The sequence below is a fragment of the Cynoglossus semilaevis genome, chromosome 20 (assembly GCF_000523025.1).
Source record: "Cynoglossus semilaevis isolate Cse_v1.0 chromosome 20, Cse_v1.0, whole genome shotgun sequence".
Taxonomy (NCBI): domain Eukaryota; kingdom Metazoa; phylum Chordata; class Actinopteri; order Pleuronectiformes; family Cynoglossidae; genus Cynoglossus; species Cynoglossus semilaevis.
Genome location: NC_024326.1, coordinates 2,559,288 through 2,574,968, shown reverse-complemented (window position 1 = coordinate 2,574,968; position 15,681 = coordinate 2,559,288). Strand labels below are relative to the sequence as shown.

At 40.5% G+C, this 15,681-nt stretch overlaps 2 protein-coding genes across 3 annotated transcripts; one reads left to right on the top strand and one right to left on the bottom strand.

Annotated features, from left to right (window-relative positions):
* Positions 1-559: 559 nt before the first annotated feature.
* prpf38b (pre-mRNA processing factor 38B) lies at positions 560-5,381 on the top strand. Of its 2 annotated transcripts, XM_008333860.3 has the most exons (6): positions 560-969; positions 1,529-1,597; positions 1,778-1,929; positions 2,115-2,175; positions 3,401-3,636; positions 3,973-5,381. In XM_008333860.3, exons 1-6 carry the CDS (start codon positions 760-762, stop codon positions 4,628-4,630), a joined length of 1,386 nt encoding a protein of 461 aa, XP_008332082.1. In that variant the 5' UTR covers positions 560-759; the 3' UTR covers positions 4,631-5,381. The 2 variants fall into 2 exon arrangements, with proteins under 2 accessions (XP_008332082.1, XP_024922066.1); XM_025066298.1 differs by lacking the exons at positions 560-969; positions 1,529-1,597 and having other exon boundaries at positions 1,842-1,929; positions 2,115-2,763.
* LOC103395981 (fibronectin type III domain-containing protein 7-like) lies at positions 4,959-13,691 on the bottom strand. Its single transcript, XM_008333859.3, has 16 exons — positions 13,487-13,691; positions 13,367-13,388; positions 12,901-13,155; positions 12,554-12,817; positions 12,122-12,391; positions 11,405-11,662; positions 10,917-11,180; positions 9,924-10,181; positions 9,592-9,852; positions 9,254-9,517; positions 8,905-9,162; positions 8,559-8,801; positions 7,509-7,769; positions 7,133-7,423; positions 6,158-6,409; positions 4,959-6,007 (listed from the first exon to the last, which is right to left on the bottom strand). Exons 1-16 carry the CDS (start codon positions 13,529-13,531, stop codon positions 5,721-5,723), a joined length of 3,753 nt encoding a protein of 1,250 aa, XP_008332081.1. The 5' UTR covers positions 13,532-13,691; the 3' UTR covers positions 4,959-5,720.
* Between the last annotated feature and the right edge of the window lie 1,990 nt (positions 13,692-15,681).

Sequence of the window (15,681 nt, the reverse complement as noted above, 5' to 3'; positions counted from 1 at the left end):
AAGGTAAATATAAGTGTGGTTTAGGTTATATCTGTAGATAAAAAGTCATACACTTTATATATGAATTGCTTCCAGCTTTTGTGGGCCAGCTGTGCACATAGATAGATAGATAGATAGATAGATAGATAGATAGATAGATAGATAGATAGATAGATAGCACTTTATTAATCCCTCAGGAGTTCCCTTTGGGAAATTTAGGAAGTAGGTAGAGTAAATTTTTGTTATGTCTGGTGTTTGAACTCAAGCACTGTCTAAATATATATCAGCAAACTTGTTTTTGAAATTTAAAGTTTAAATGATTTAGAATTTAATTTTAAAATAAAAAGCTTCAAAAATAAGCTCAATTGAGACCATTTCAAATTAATAAAATTTCGTGGGGTTTCCTGAATATTCTCGTCTTTGTTCAATATGTATATATGCGTCTACTTTTGTTGATCTCTTTTATAAGTTTTTGAAAAAATAAAATCCAATTACAGAGGCACTTCCGTTCAGACTGCGACACTTCCGTTCAGACTGCGACACTTCCGCTCAGACTGCGACACTTCCGCTCAGACTGCGCCACCAGCGATTCACTTCCGGTTCCTCCACAGCAGGTTTTCTAATCTTAAGCGGCGGCGGGAGTTCATTATTTATTTCAGAACATATTTATATTTAACACCTGGGCGGGTTGTTCTCTAAAGGACTTCTTTTTACTATACACCATTGTGTAGGCTAATGTGCGCACATGAGACAGAGTTAGTGGTGCTGGATTAAACTAATATGGCTAACGTCGGGAGCCAGCCACCAACACAGGCCGTCAGCAAGCCTCCGTCGGGGAAACATGGAAATGTATTGCCTCTGTGGGGCAACGAAAAGACTATGAACCTCAACCCCATGATTCTAACCAACGTACTGTCATCTCCCTATTTCAAAGTCCAGCTGTACGAGCTAAAGACGTACCACGAAGTTGTGGACGAGATCTACTTCAAGGTAACATTAGCGGATGCTAAGCCGCATGCTACCAGTGTAATAGGGGAAGCCCGCAATTTGCCGCAGTCTACAAAAATCGGTCTTTTGTTTTCGCTTTGCGAAAATTTACCGTTCCTTGTTTTGACTCATGGTTTTTAATCGGTCTAAAAGTAGGTTTATCAATTGTGTTGATTTTGGTGATTTGGCGCCGTCAACTGCCTTGAACTGAAATACGCAAAGAATAGAAAATTAAAAACAAAGAATTGGTTTGTTATTTTTCTGTTATTCAAGTGTGGGATAAGCCAGTGTATCGTCAACTTACGAAGTGTTTTGGCAAAATCTCTTTTAAAAGTTGCATCATGGGCAACCGCTTTAGATGACGTGCAGTGTGCTCTAAGGGTAATAACTTCATTGGGAAAATGTTTACAAATCTTGTATCCCTTATTTTGCACTAGAGTTTTATTATATGTTTGGTTTGTGGCAAGTGTAGCTTGTCCTTTTAAAAGTATTTTCCTCATAATGTAATTATGTTAGTTATGAGTATCAGTATATCATTATGTTGTCCTCTTTGTGGCTACAGGTGACTCATGTTGAGCCCTGGGAAAAGGGGAGCAGAAAGACTGCTGGCCAGACTGGAATGTGCGGAGGGGTAAGTGAGAAGTACGTGCCTTTCATTCCCCGTCTCTTAGCCCTTGTGTATTTTTTTCCAAAGAAACCTGGGTGATGTTTCATATTTGTTGGAACCTAACTGATACACGTACACAAATAATTCATTATTGACATGGTTTTAGTGATTCACTTGTTTCTTTTTTTTCTTTTTTCATTTCAGGTGCGTGGTGTTGGAACTGGTGGTATCGTGTCTACTGCTTTCTGTCTTCTGTACAAGCTCTTTACCCTAAAGCTGACTCGGAAACAACTTATGGGTCTAATCACTCACACAGACTCTCCTTACATCAGAGCACTAGGCTTCATGTACATAAGGTATGCTCTATTTATCTGTTTGACTAAGGCTGATGCATTCCCACTAGAGTCAAAAGATGTAAATCATGGTTGTTTCTAGTCAGTCCTAATTCTTCTCCAAAAAAACAAAAAGTCAACATGTATAGTTGAAATTAGTGGTATTAAATGATATCTTCTAAGAATCTGATCTGTTTTAATTTTGTCAGATACACTCAGCCACCAAGTGATCTGATTGACTGGTACGACGGCTTCCTGGATGATGAGGAGGTATGTCATCTTGGGTAATAATTTGATATTTCTTTCTGACTTACCAGTAAATCCTTGCACTGTACATGTTCAAAGCTGTATGTTCCCCACTTGTGGTGCTCATTTAACTGATTTTTCACCTTTGCCTTCATTTGGCTTAATTGTCATTAGTTTCTGTCCTTCGAACCCAAATTGCTAAGTTACTTGCTCGCTTCTCTGCTTCTGAGGGGTTTTTTTCTGGGTAAGTACCACACATGATGCTGAGTTAATCTTTAAAGTCAGCTGTTGTATTAAAGCATGCTCTGTTATTTAAGGACTTGTTGCACAAAATCAAATTATATTTGAAATTGGTAAATTCTCAAAAACAAACAAGCAGGATTACACCACATGTCAAACGTCACTGTACGTAATTATTTTACACATTTTATTTTACTAAAATGTAATTGTCCCACACTGTGCAACCAGGCCTCATTTGAAGTTCCTTTGCTTTATATATATATATATGAATTGATCCTACACAACTGGTTAATTGCCCTGTTTTTTTCTTTAGATGCCAATTGTGCGGCAGGTGAATTGGAAAATGTATCTCAGCACTGTTGGTTTGAGTGTGTGAGTGCAAAGAAGATGTTCTCTACCATTTTAAGTTGATGGCTTTTCAACTGGTGTGCACTTGTCTCCCTGTTCCAACCTGTGCTTACACTGTGGGCATCTCTATTTGACCCAAGAGTTGATTCTTTTTCAGGGAAATGGAGGAATTCACGGCTTCTTTGTCTGTTTCTTGACCTCATGGAGGATTTATTTTCATATTACATGCTCATTTATCTTCTTTTATAGCTTTCAGAAAAATACAGACATGTAAAATAATACTGAGATTTGAAAGGCTGCTGTCTTTTTACTGGTATAATATTTTGACCCTTTGCTTGATCATCTGAGCCCACTTTGTAAACACAGATTTTAGGAACCTGTTCACACCATGGAGAAAAAAACAAGTTTGTTACATTGATGACATTGTTGTGTCTAGTCAGTAGCAGAAAATAGTATTACTATCTGACTGAATAAATATTTGATTTGCAAGATTAAGCTAGATGAACAGAGGTGAAGGTTCAGTAATTGGTCATCACAAAATGCTTTTTAATATAAGGCCAAATTTGAAGAGCAAAGAATTTGTATTTGTTTCATTATATGTGTGGTAATGTTTTTCTTTTGGGCTCCTGGCCAATTGTTTTTCGAAATTTTTTTCCCTAAGGAGCTTGACGTGAAAGCAGGAGGTGGTTGTGTCATGACCGTCGGAGAGATGTTGCGATCGTTTCTGACCAAACTGGAATGGTTTTCCACCCTTTTCCCTCGGATCCCAGTTCCAGTTCAGAAGATTATTGACCAGCAGATGAAGGCAAGGCCTCGCAAGACTATTCAAAAGGAGACAAATGAGGAAGAAGCTGCATTTGGTGATTCAGGAAGGCAAGGTGATAGACGGCGCTCCAGGTAATTTTATTTTTCTTTTAAATGCCATGCTGACTACAGACCTTTTAGAGGGAACATATTTAAATTGCTATTGTCTGGGATTTGCCAAATATTTATGTATCTGGAGTTCTGGTCACAAACAGAGTAATTATTATAATCCTGCCCCACACACTGGATGGCTCCACCAATGCTTCCACTCTTACTTGTGCAAGAATACATCGTGTGCTTCACTTGTTCTCAGCTATATTACGTTAACGCTGGAGGCACTAAAGAGTGGATTATTTATTATTATATATATTTCTGGAATGTATTTTCTGCATGTTTTTGTTTTTAGAGTTTCCTTACTTTTTCGTGCAGGACACCCAAAAAAACACCAAGCCCACGCCAGACACCCAAACGATCGAGGAGCAGAAGCCACCACCGTGAACGAGATCGCCGTGGCCCTAGCTTTGACCGTGAACTCGATAGGGAGCGTGACCGGCAACGAAAGGAGAGGGAGGGCAGGGACAGAGATAGGGAGAGAGAGAGGCGGCGTTCCCGCAGCCCAGATAGGAACCAAGACAGACGAGAACGCAGAAGAAGTCGTAGTGGCAGCAGAGAGCGAAGAAGCGAACGGCGGGAAAAAGAAAGAGACGGTGGAGATGACAGAAGCAGGAAGAAGGACAGGGACCACCACAAGGACAGAGGCAGTGATAGGGAGAAGTCCAGGGAGAAAAAGAGCAGAGGGGAGAGCGACGACAGGAGACACAAAGACGACAGGGAGAGACACAAAGAAGAGAGGAAGACCAAAAGGTCCAGTCGGAGTCGCAGCAAGGAAAAAAGGCACAAGAGTGGAGAGGAGAAGACCAAGAGACGGGACCGCAGCCACAGCAGAGAGAGAGACAGGGAGAGAGATGGAGAACGGCGGTCCCACAAACGGAGCCGTAGCAAAGACAGGAGCCACCACCAGAGGGAGTCCAGTAATGATCAGAATAATAAACATAGTGAACGCAAGAGGAGTCGGAGCACTGAGTAAAAGTCACCTCGCAGCAATATTCTCTCTTTTATTCTCTGTATATTTTCTACCCAGTTGTCTGATCTGCCACTTGTGCTGAAAAGAAGGTATTTTAGCAAAGCGGTTTCTGGATATGTCTCTGGATGATGCAATGTTGCATTTCTTTGTTGTTTTCTGCCTTTTTCACTCCCAATTATAGTCTTGTTAGTTTTTACTTGAAATTTGGGGAAAGGCAAATCAAAACTGTCGTTTTTAATTTTTGTGGTTAATTCTTCCTGCCCTGGGTTGAAGATGAGTTTGTATATACAATGTTTTGGAAGCTGTCTACGCATAACTTTTCAGATAGACCTTGATGACTGCTTTGGCTGTAGTCCATATGTAAAATGGATTCTAATCCAACATTGACGTTTCGGTTAAAGCTGTTGTTTAGGCTGGAAAATTGTCCCTTTTTACTGAGCCTGAGTGGAATTGGATTGTATTGTCTGTATATCTGACCACCTTTATCTGTTGACGTCGAATTAGACATTTTTTGAACAGTATACACAGATCCAAATCCATACTATAGCTTAGTGGCCCAACACTGTCAGGTCTGTCTGTCAGTGATTGTGTGTACTTGGCCTCAAAATGTTTTAATCCTTTACAGGGCTGTTTAAAAAGAGGGAATTTATTTTTTTGTTTTTGTTTTTTTGACCACATGCCTGAGCTTTGCTTGTGCTGTGATTCTGTTGTTGCTATGATGCATTTTTTTTTCTATTAAAAACACTTTTACAAACACATGCATTTCCACTCCAATGCCATCACATTTAATGCTATAAAAACTTACAATTTATTTTTTGGAAAAGCAAAGAATAGATGAACAGGTGTTTTGTGTGTAGTGTGAAAATGATCAAATAGAAAGGACAGATGTTAATTCTCTGGACACATGAAACATTGATATATTTCCTTTATTGCCACTAGTATATCATTTATAAAGTGGATATACCTTTTGGAAAAGCAAGCAAACAAAGTCTTAGATTAAAATATATGTCCTCAACCCATGACAAATCATTTCTACAAATGTATCAACAAGTATGGATGTGTCTTGCTGTAGCTGGAAAATCTGTAGCAGATATTATTCTGCTGGTGCTATTGGAATCGTTACTGGACCTGTTTCAACACAAAACATGTTGGACTCTGGTCCAGGTCCGCTAAGGAGAGTGGCAGCCACAGAGAAGCAGTACACTGTGCTGGGGCTCTGGTAATAGAATTTCTTCATCAAGCAATCCACTAGCATCGTTGTGGGGGGAGCAGTTGGGTCACCTAGTCTATAATATAGATTATATTCTGAGGCATTATCCACTGGAGTCCAGTTGAGAGTAATCCATCCTGAATTGACTTCGTCGATTAAAAGAAATGGATCTGGGAAACAAACGTGACAAAAAAAGAGATGAAATTGTGCCATCATGAAAATTGGATGTATCATGTGCCTTAAATTTAAAACAAAAAAAACCCTGCTGTATGAAGGTCATCAGCCCAAATCTGTTACACTAAAGTGTAACATGAACTCACCTATAAAATTGATAGTCCCAGTTTGGATGGGTCGTGGATAACTCTCCCCAATATCATTGCTGGCTGTGATCACCATGTTGTCAACATTGTCGGTGGAGACAGTGCAGGGCGGGGCAACACTGCTGCACAGCTCAACCCTTGGTGTGACACTGTTGTCATACACCGTGTATGTTGTAGCTGGTTGTACAGGACTCCATGTAACAGAAATGCTTCCGGAGTTGGTGTATACTGCTTGACGTGGATAACAAGGAGCTGTAAGAAAAAGTAAATGTTAAGTTAGTTAAGAGTTGGACCTAAGACGTACTATAATCTTTACAGGTGAACTTAGTGTGAGCTTCTCTAAACGTTTGAACTTTTATTTCCAACTATTAAATATTTTAATACTTTTTGCACAATTTGCTGTTCTCAGCCTCAGTTGACTTTTGAGCAGCATGAGATGAGTCGTTGTCAAGCTGTCATTGATGCGCACGGCCACATGACGTGTTACTGAGATGTTAACATTTTTCTGTTGTCATATACCCACCACTGTTGGCTTTTATTTCAATGTTGAAGTATTGACATGAGGAAATCACTGCTGCACGCTTCCACTTAAATGCCCCACTTTTGTGATGGAATATCACCGTAGCGTGAACGTTTTACATATTCCATACATTTCATGTGTAACAAGTCCAACTTCCTCTTCCTTCTAACTTCACTGAGGTACTTAAACTTATTGAGAAAAACATCATGTGGCGACATTCAAAAGTCCACAGTTCTACCTCACAGAGCAAACCTTTTTTCATATTACTGTGCTGCTTAAGGTGCAGTTAGTTCTAATTTATTCAGTCCATAACATTAGTAAATGATTTTCAACAATCTGATCTGAAAAAAGGGACATGAGTGATACCAAACCAGTTAACTCAGAGATCTAGCATTAATTCAACCATTTGAAATACAAACGATTAAAAACGGTACTCTAAATGTTCGGTATCTTACCTGTCTCTCCACTGAAAGCAGTGGAGGGGTCACTGACAACATTTCCTTTTCTGCTCTGCACTGTAGCCTCATAGGTTGTACTGCACGGAATCATCAATTCAAAGTAGTTTCCATCTGTCCAGTAGGATTTGAGCTCTATCTTTTGAGCAGTGTTTCCATATTTGTTTCCTACTATTGTCAACAAGTACTCAGTGTCACTGCAGGACACCGGTGTCCAGCCAAATCCTGTGACCTGGATCATCCAATTCATCATCTCCAGCTGCACATGAACATTGCTTGGAGGGCAGAGTGCTGGAGAGGATTAAAGCAATGCTTTAGTTACACAATAAAAGTAAAAAAAAAACTTTAAAATCTCACAGTAAATTGTATAGTTTACCTCCCCCTTTCACCAATTCTTCGCTGAAGGAACTGTTATATGTATCGTCTGAGGCCAGGACTTTGAAACTATAAGTAGTCCCACAAGTCAGTCCGTCTATGGTACAGGTAGTCACGTCAGTGGTGCAGTGCAGCTGGTCTCCTTGGTCAGTCTCGGCAGCACCTATGTATTCTATAGCGGTGCTGCTGGCCGTCCATGACAGCTGGGCAGACTCCGCTTGGCAGTCAATCGAAACCCCAACATCAGTGGGTGTACAAGGAGCTGGGAAGGACAAGGAGAGATATCACTGTTCCAAAACTGTTCTCTAATCAGCATGTCCACATTAGCTTCCTTAGCTTAAATGGCTTTAAAGTCTGCAGGTTACTACATACTGTATGTAGTCAGATTAAAATCCTAGCCCAGTATCAGTTTGCATACCTGTGTTCACCAGCACATTGGCATTGTGTTGAATAATGTAGTTACCAATAGAAATGCCAATAAAACCTACTATTGAAAGCACTGTTAGTAGGTCTGACTTTCTCATAATACCCAGTGGACACCTGAGGTTACGTTATGGGTTGACAGAAGGAAATATTAACATAATGTAAGGCAATAGCGGTGTATGGATTTTGAATTTTGAGGAGCTCTACAATTTATTGACTACTGGCTGAGAACTATATGTTCCTCAGCTGCAAACAATGTGTTTAAAAGAAACAGTAATATAATTAATAAAAAATATATAATTTGATTTCACTATGAGGAGTCACAAAAAGTGTGTAATGGTTTGTCTACATTGCAGGGTCATTAATTTCTGGTGTTATGTTTTTTGAAAAGTTCTCGATATTATATATATTTTTTAATTATTAAACAACAGAGTAGCAGTTTATTCAACCTGTGGGCCAAGGAATTGCAAATAGGTTCTCAGCCCACCAGCAGGGGGCAGCAGGTGGTTGAAGCTACACGCTCTTTCTGAATCATTTAATCATACTGTAGTTGGTAAGAAAGTGCCTGCAGTGACTGCCCCCTAACAGAAGCCCCTCAGTCGGTGACTGTTGGTTGGTGGTTCGATACCTGTGCTGAGGACGCCGCTCATTTCAGCTGAACAATCTGCTCCGTCAACTGTAATCGTGTAGTCCGTTCCACAGTGGAGGTCAGTGATGTCACAGGTCGTAGTACCCACACACACGTGTGTGTGATCATCATCAGTGGCAGTGGCAGTGACAGTATAAGTAAAGAGATCATCAGTGCTGTCCCACGACACAGTAACAGGAGACAGAGCACCACTGGCTGCCACATTAGAGATGGTGCACAGTGCTAAAGACAAATAAAAAGAAATAAGATAAAAGTCACCATTTAAGGGAGATGTGGATGAATCCAACAGCTGTAATTACGGTTTTAGAAAAAAAAAAAACCTCACGTGTTTCCACTGTTATCGGTTCACTGTCCGTGCTGAAACATCCCGTATGCTCAGAGGCAACAACCACATCGTAGGAGGTTCCGCATGGGAGTCCTGACTGAATGCATGGTGATTGTGCAGAAGTACACATTACAGGGCTAGCTCCTCCAGTAATGGTGGCAGTGTAGCTGTCAGGAAATACTGCGTTATCCCAGGTGATTGTCACTTCCTCAGTATCACAATTCTGAGTGGCCCCGGCATTTTGAGGGACACAGGGCACTGGGAGAAAGACAAACGCGTAGAGATATATATCCTTTAATTTGTCAAAGAAGACCTTTTCATACATTAAGAACCAGTTCAGAATACCTACCTGAATCCATTGAAGCAGGTGCTGAGGTGAACGTACACGTGTCGTCAGCAACGGTAACAGTGACGGTGTACGTAACATCACAGCTTAGAGACTCAATACTGCAGCTGTTGTCGGTGTTACTGGTGGGGTTACAGGTGAGCGAACCTAGTTCATCATCTATTGTCACCGTGTACTCGCTATCTTCCTGATGACTTTGCCACACTATTGTAGCCGATTCAGTTCCACAATCTCGCGTTGCCACAACGTCGGTGGGGGTGCATGGTGCTGGAAAGGAAGTGCAGATACTGTCAATGTCTTGTGTATTTTTGTCTTATTGCTTACAGATCCTTTCGACCTACGTTGTGTGAAGGTCACTTCGTCACTGTCACTGCTGTTGCACAGTGCGTTTGTGGCAACCACAGTAACTGTGTAAGTCTGTCCACAAGCCAGGCCTTCTGACAAGCAACTGTCTTCCATTGCTCTGCAGTTTTGTGTCTCCACTCCACCTGATGCCAGCTTGGCAATGTAGAAGATGGCACCATGGCTATTGGTCCAACTGACCGTTGCGGTGTCCTGACTGCAGCTACTTGTTGCAGACACCACGGTGGGGGTACATGGAACTAAAAAGACATTATTTTTAAATATATATGTCTAGTTTTACACAATTTAGATATGAATTAACATTTCATACCAGTTTGAAAAGGGCTGCCCAGCAGAGGCAAGGCGTTGCAGGTATCTGTTAATGAAGTAATCGTCATGCTCAAGTGCTCCCCACATGGCACGTTAGCAATCTCACAGCTATCAGTCTCTGAGGTGCATTGGTAGGTTTGGCCATTGTTTGCACTGGCCTCCACATGATAGGAGTCAGCTCCAGCAGCAAGGTCCCAAGATACTTGGAGCAGTGACAGACAGTCACTGGAGATTGCAAAGTTTGTTGGCTGACAAGGACCTGGGACAGTGAGAAAGAAAAATGTAACATCTTAATGTCAACTACTGTCAAATCTCACAGAAATTAGTCCTGTGAGAGGGGATGGATCCACTCAGTGTGGCATAATCCATTTAAATGCACTTGTACAAATAAATTTAAAAAATATCAAATCAATGGTCCACATATCAAATAGTGTGTAGGGATGTGTGCATGTGATCTGTTGCAGTAAGTGAGATAAGGCTCCTGACGGGATGAAAAAAAATGTGAGTGATTGTCCAAAATATTAAAAATTTTTCATTGTTCTTATAAAAAAGATTGAGGCAAGTTTGAATTTATATTAAAAAATAATGTTACACATGGACATGCAAACTGTGCTACAACTCAAAGGATACAGAGCTGCATTTGTAGCACCAAGAAAAAGACGTGAGGTGTGCTAACAGGGCTAGCCTAGCCTCTAGCTTTGGAGTAAAAAAATAATCAATGCAATACAGGATTCCCACCCTAAGCCCCTTTGGTGGGTTGACTCAGTCTGATCACTGCTGCATTGTGGGTTTGAACATCAATGGAACAGAGGAATACGATACTGAAGGTTAAGAGTTAGGACTTTCAACTCAGACAATACTCGTCAGTGACATCAGTGCGTCCTCTTGACATCAATACATGTTGATGGTTATGTTTTGATGGAACAGACAATATGCCTAACCATATGATAAAAAGGAAGAGGCAGAAATACATGAATCATTTCTTCCCACTCACCTGCATCAGTTGTCTGAGGACTGCTAGCTTCAGTTTGACACCCAAACGTGGAATAGGCTACTACAGTGTACGTGTATGACTGGCCACACTGTATGCTGGTGAATGTACAAGAGGTGTCCACTGTCATGCATGGTGACTCCACGTTGTTGTTGTCCTTCTGGTGGGCTATGTAGTATTGAACGTCACTGACTGGTTCCCATGAGAAGACGACGACGTCGCTGTTGCAAGTATACTCTAAGCTGGAAAACACTGGAGTACAGGGCACTGAAAAACAACAGAATTTGTTTCAGTATGTAAATATAAATCTTCAGAATGAATGGTGTTTAATATTCGTGAATACGGGGGTCTGCATTTAACATCCTTTTATGTCCCCATTTCTCTTGCCCTCTCCTCTGCTGTAGCACTTAACATGTCTTTGGTAAAAAATAAAAACAAACAAACAGACATTTTGAAGGGTGACAGACTATTCCAACCTTGGCTTTACTTACTTGTACTAAATGAGGAAACTGAGTTGCTGGAGCAGTCGTCAGAAATTGCCGTCACCGTCAGCGTGTATGTCTGACCACACAGAAGATTATTTATGTCACATGTCAGGGAGCTGACCGTTGTACATTCAAGATCGGGATTTGTGCCATCACTGGCAGCGACTCTGTACGAGTTGGCCCCCGTCACAGCGTCCCAAGACACAGTCACCGTGCTGTCGGAGCAACTGTAGCTGTGAATTACGTTTGCCGCAGAGACTATATCTGGAAAAAAAAACGTACAGAGGTGTAATCAGATGGCAGGAGAATAGAGAAAAGTCTTTTCTGACATTTTACTGGGGGCTACGACCAAACTGAGGGTGGTCCCACTGAGCCACCATACACCACAGGAAATGACAAAAACAAGAACAACACAGAAGTTAGTATGATACAGTGCAGAAGTGTAATATACACAATTGAAATATATACAGTATACTAATATATACTGCAAACTGTGGGAAAGGTGCAAACATGAAGGTGTAAATATATAAATATGAATAATATTCTTAGTTTATGTATAATAATAATAATAATTTTAAATAACCTTTTGGAGTCTACTTCTCTGTTTGCTTCCATTCTAAAAGCATGGCTTCAAAGCATTGTAAATGACTTTCACCAATCGTCCTGTTCCGTGTACAAGTCAACTGTACAGGACTGTCCTGTTTTAATGGGTAAAACACTCACTTGCAGTGGAGTAAGTAGAAATCACAGGTTCTCCAGCCAGCAAGAAAGTGTTGAGGGATGATACAGACACCTCGTAATTGGAGCAGGGTTCCAGAGTAGAAAAAGTTTTGGATAAAGCTGAGGTGTCATCCACCTCAGGTAGAATGTCTGGGTTGTCTGTGTCCTTCAGGGACACTTTATACAACAGGACACCGTCTACTGCAGGCCATGATACCACGATTGAATTTGCTTCAGATGATACCACCGTAAGCTCACTTGGAGGCTGTGTCACTAAAAAAGTGAGAAGAGTTTGTCAGGGACCGCTGCCTTTGTTCAGAGATATGTTGTGAAAAAAAACACCATGTCAAATCAGTGCACCAAATGTACTAGAGTTTTTACATTTTACTTTGACAAAAGACCACAGACGTCAATCGGCGTTGGAAATATACTCACACGTCCATATTGTCCTCTTAAAGCTGTTGGCACTGTTTCCAGCAGTGTTGGAGGCGTAAACGATGCAGTCGTACTTTGTTTTTGGTGAAAGGCCGGTTATTTGTGTTTCCAGACCTTGTACAGTTTCTTCAAAGTTGATGAGGACATTGTTATGATCAGTCACGACCACGTGGTAATCCACCGCCCCATTCACACTGGACCATACGAAGTCTATAGCTGTGCTTGAGACAGCTACAGAAGTGGTGAACTGAGGTGCCACAGGCACTGTGGGACACGTCGAGAGGAATTCAGTGTCACTTCACATTGAATGATTCTGTTGACTTTTCAAATCTCTCGTATGCCTTTACCTGTGAATGCGGTTTGAGTATCTGTGCACATTGGACCCAGAAAATTAAGGACTGTGAGTTCAACTTCATAGGACGTCCCAGGTAACAAGCCAAAAACCGTCTTCTCTGTGTCCGTGCTTGGTGATGACGTAATTACTGGGGCAACATTATTATCTGCTGCATCAAGGACTAACTTATAGACTGTACTGCCGGCATAAAGGTCCCAAGTCACGGTCATCGTTGTCGCAGTAGATGTCATTGATATAATTGGACACACTAGGTAGAAAAAAGAGATAGTGTAGAGGAAAACATTAAGATTTTTTTAAGACATGCTGAAAGAAAAAAAAAACCCCAAAGTGTTAGCAGCATAGACATACTGTATATATCTTATATATATAGCCTATATATTGTATATATATTTATATATATATAAAACAAGGCGGGCCGTCAAATTGCAAATCATCTAATCTTATTAATGTTACTTTACCATTCGACCAGGCATGTTGTATCTAAAATGGAAGAAAAAAAAATCATGAATATCATTTTGCAATAAGTAACAAAATATAATACAATTTCTCCAAAATCAAAGAAGTGAACTTCAGATTACCTGTGTGACGAACAAAAAAACAATTGAGATGTAAAAAGTCCACATTCTGTCCTATGTCAGTGACCGACTCAGACAGTTACATCCACACACCGGGCTTAGACTCAAGCCTTTATCTGAAGTCTATGCAGACTGAGCAGTGAAGATCAGCGTTGGTGTGAACCAATCAGGGCCACCTGAATGAGGACAGGTGATGCCTGTGGGCTGCCTGTCATCATGAGAAGGAAACAAAATGTGGTTTTGGTGGGCGGAGGTGGGGGCCATTTCTGTACCCTTCATCCCATTGTGTCCAAACCGCATTTTTCCCATGTTCTCGCAGGAGATCCAACTTAGACATCGGGTTAGAGCCTGTGACAGAACGAAACCAATTTACGTTAAATGTAATTGTTGAATCTGCGGCACTTCTTTCTGTACAGTTTATCTGTTTACATCAACAATTCAGATTTTTTTATATATACAAACGGGAAAATCCTGTTGTGAGGTAACAAGATCTTCTTTTTATAGGATGAGTGACTGGAAAAAAAAAAACAAAAAAAAAAAAAACCCGACCCCAGTCTCGTTATTGCAGCTTTCCTGGATTGGTGTTTTCTTAGAAACAAGCATTTTACTGATGCTCTATACACTATCAATACAAATATAAAATAATCTATTAAAGAATGTTTTACCGAGAGTTAATCTTCAAGCCTAGAAATATGTGATTGATTATTATTTCCATCATGACTACAAATTTCAAAATCTAAACCGTTGAAGTTAAAATTAAATATGTGAGTAAACACAGAATCATCTGTGTACAGTTATAATGTCAACTTATTGTTGCTGCTGGAATGCGGGAACTTGTGTCAAATGTTAATTAATACTTTTGATATTGTCAGCTAAGTATATATTCTATGGAAAGGATAATGTTTCCTTTCTTTTCCTTCGAATTTCCTCCTCACAATTGCTACTTTATGCCTGTGTGCTACTGTGATAAACAGTAAATGGCTGCGATGGTATCTGGCATGTTGCGAGTGTAAAAAAAATAGAGCAGTTAATAATGGGCCCCCTCCCTGGTGGCTTGTGTTTATCTGATGTGTGTATTTTACCATTGTGAGCAGGCAGCTCTCATCACTGTGAAATGAGTGCCAGTGTCCTATAACCTGTGTTTACCACACGGGGGAACCGGACACTCTTTACCCAAGGGACATCTGCAATAACTTTTTTATGTGAAGAAAGTGAAGAGGGGAAAACACAAGATGTTCTCGCAAGAATCGAAAAGATTCTCCAAAATACATCACGATTTCCTTCCTTCATTACCTGGTGGTGGTGGTGATTCCCCCGACCCCCGAAAACGGAGGGAACTGTTTTACCTGAAGTTTTATCAGATACTGATGAAATAAATATACTAGAGTGAAATTTGGGAAGATGCTTTGAGGCAGTGTGTTCATCTTTCAGGACAGCGATTATTGTTGATATTTTGAGATCGTCAGTAATAGTCTGTTTGAGATCAATTGGAAAGAGAGCAGGTCCAAAGGTAATCAACACCAAAAAGACAAAACCTAAACTTGCTAGTTCTGCCAAAAAATAAAGTGAACTGTTTAGTGAATTAGTTCTAAATCATCATTTTATGACGTTTGTTTCTAACTTGCTGTTTATCGTGCAAGGAGAAGGAAATACTGGGTTGGAAAAAACAATCCTGCTTCTGTCTGGAGGAGATGTAATCTCTACTTTTGGCCTGAAATTGGATGAAACCCTGAGTTGAGTCGCAATAAACAACAGACCAATACCATGTTTAGTCACACAGGTGGTGTTACAACAGATATTTTTATTGTGTCATTTATGTTCATAATCTACCTTCTATAGTTACCTGCCAACAATGGAAAGGCACTTAGGTCTGTCAGGTGAAGGCATACTGGTATAAGGTGTCCCTGGTAACTTCCATAGTAATGGGGCACAAAGCTCAACTACTGATTGGTTGGTACACTTCCCTTAAATGCAATTAAAGTAAAGTCAAACCAGTTTTGCACAGTCAGTCAGAGGAAAGGGACCAAGAAAAGACACTTAGTGTTTTTGTTAAAAAAAAAGAAAAAGAAACACCTTACAAAATTTGCCTATTTTTTACTAAAATAAAAACCTGCTCAGTTGTCCTTGGTTACTAGTGACTGAGGCTCCTGTGTATGATGCACAGGCCACACAACTGAACTGCAGACCTGCCAGTGACA

Coding starts and splice junctions, on each gene's coding strand:
- prpf38b (XM_008333860.3), top strand. CDS start 760: ATGGCTAACGTCGGGAGCCAGCCACCAACACAGGCCGTCAGCAAGCCT. Junction 2,176..3,400: donor GCTTCCTGGATGATGAGGAG/GTATGTCATCTT, acceptor TTTTTCCCTAAG/GAGCTTGACGTGAAAGCAGG. Junction 3,637..3,972: donor GGTGATAGACGGCGCTCCAG/GTAATTTTATTT, acceptor TTTTTCGTGCAG/GACACCCAAAAAAACACCAA.
- LOC103395981 (XM_008333859.3), bottom strand. CDS start 13,531: ATGTGGACTTTTTACATCTCAATTGTTTTTTTGTTCGTCACACAG. Junction 10,182..10,916: donor TCCTCAGACAACTGATGCAG/GTGAGTGGGAAG, acceptor TCACTGTCCCAG/GTCCTTGTCAGCCAACAAAC. Junction 8,802..8,904: donor ACCGATAACAGTGGAAACAC/GTGAGGTTTTTT, acceptor ATTTGTCTTTAG/CACTGTGCACCATCTCTAAT.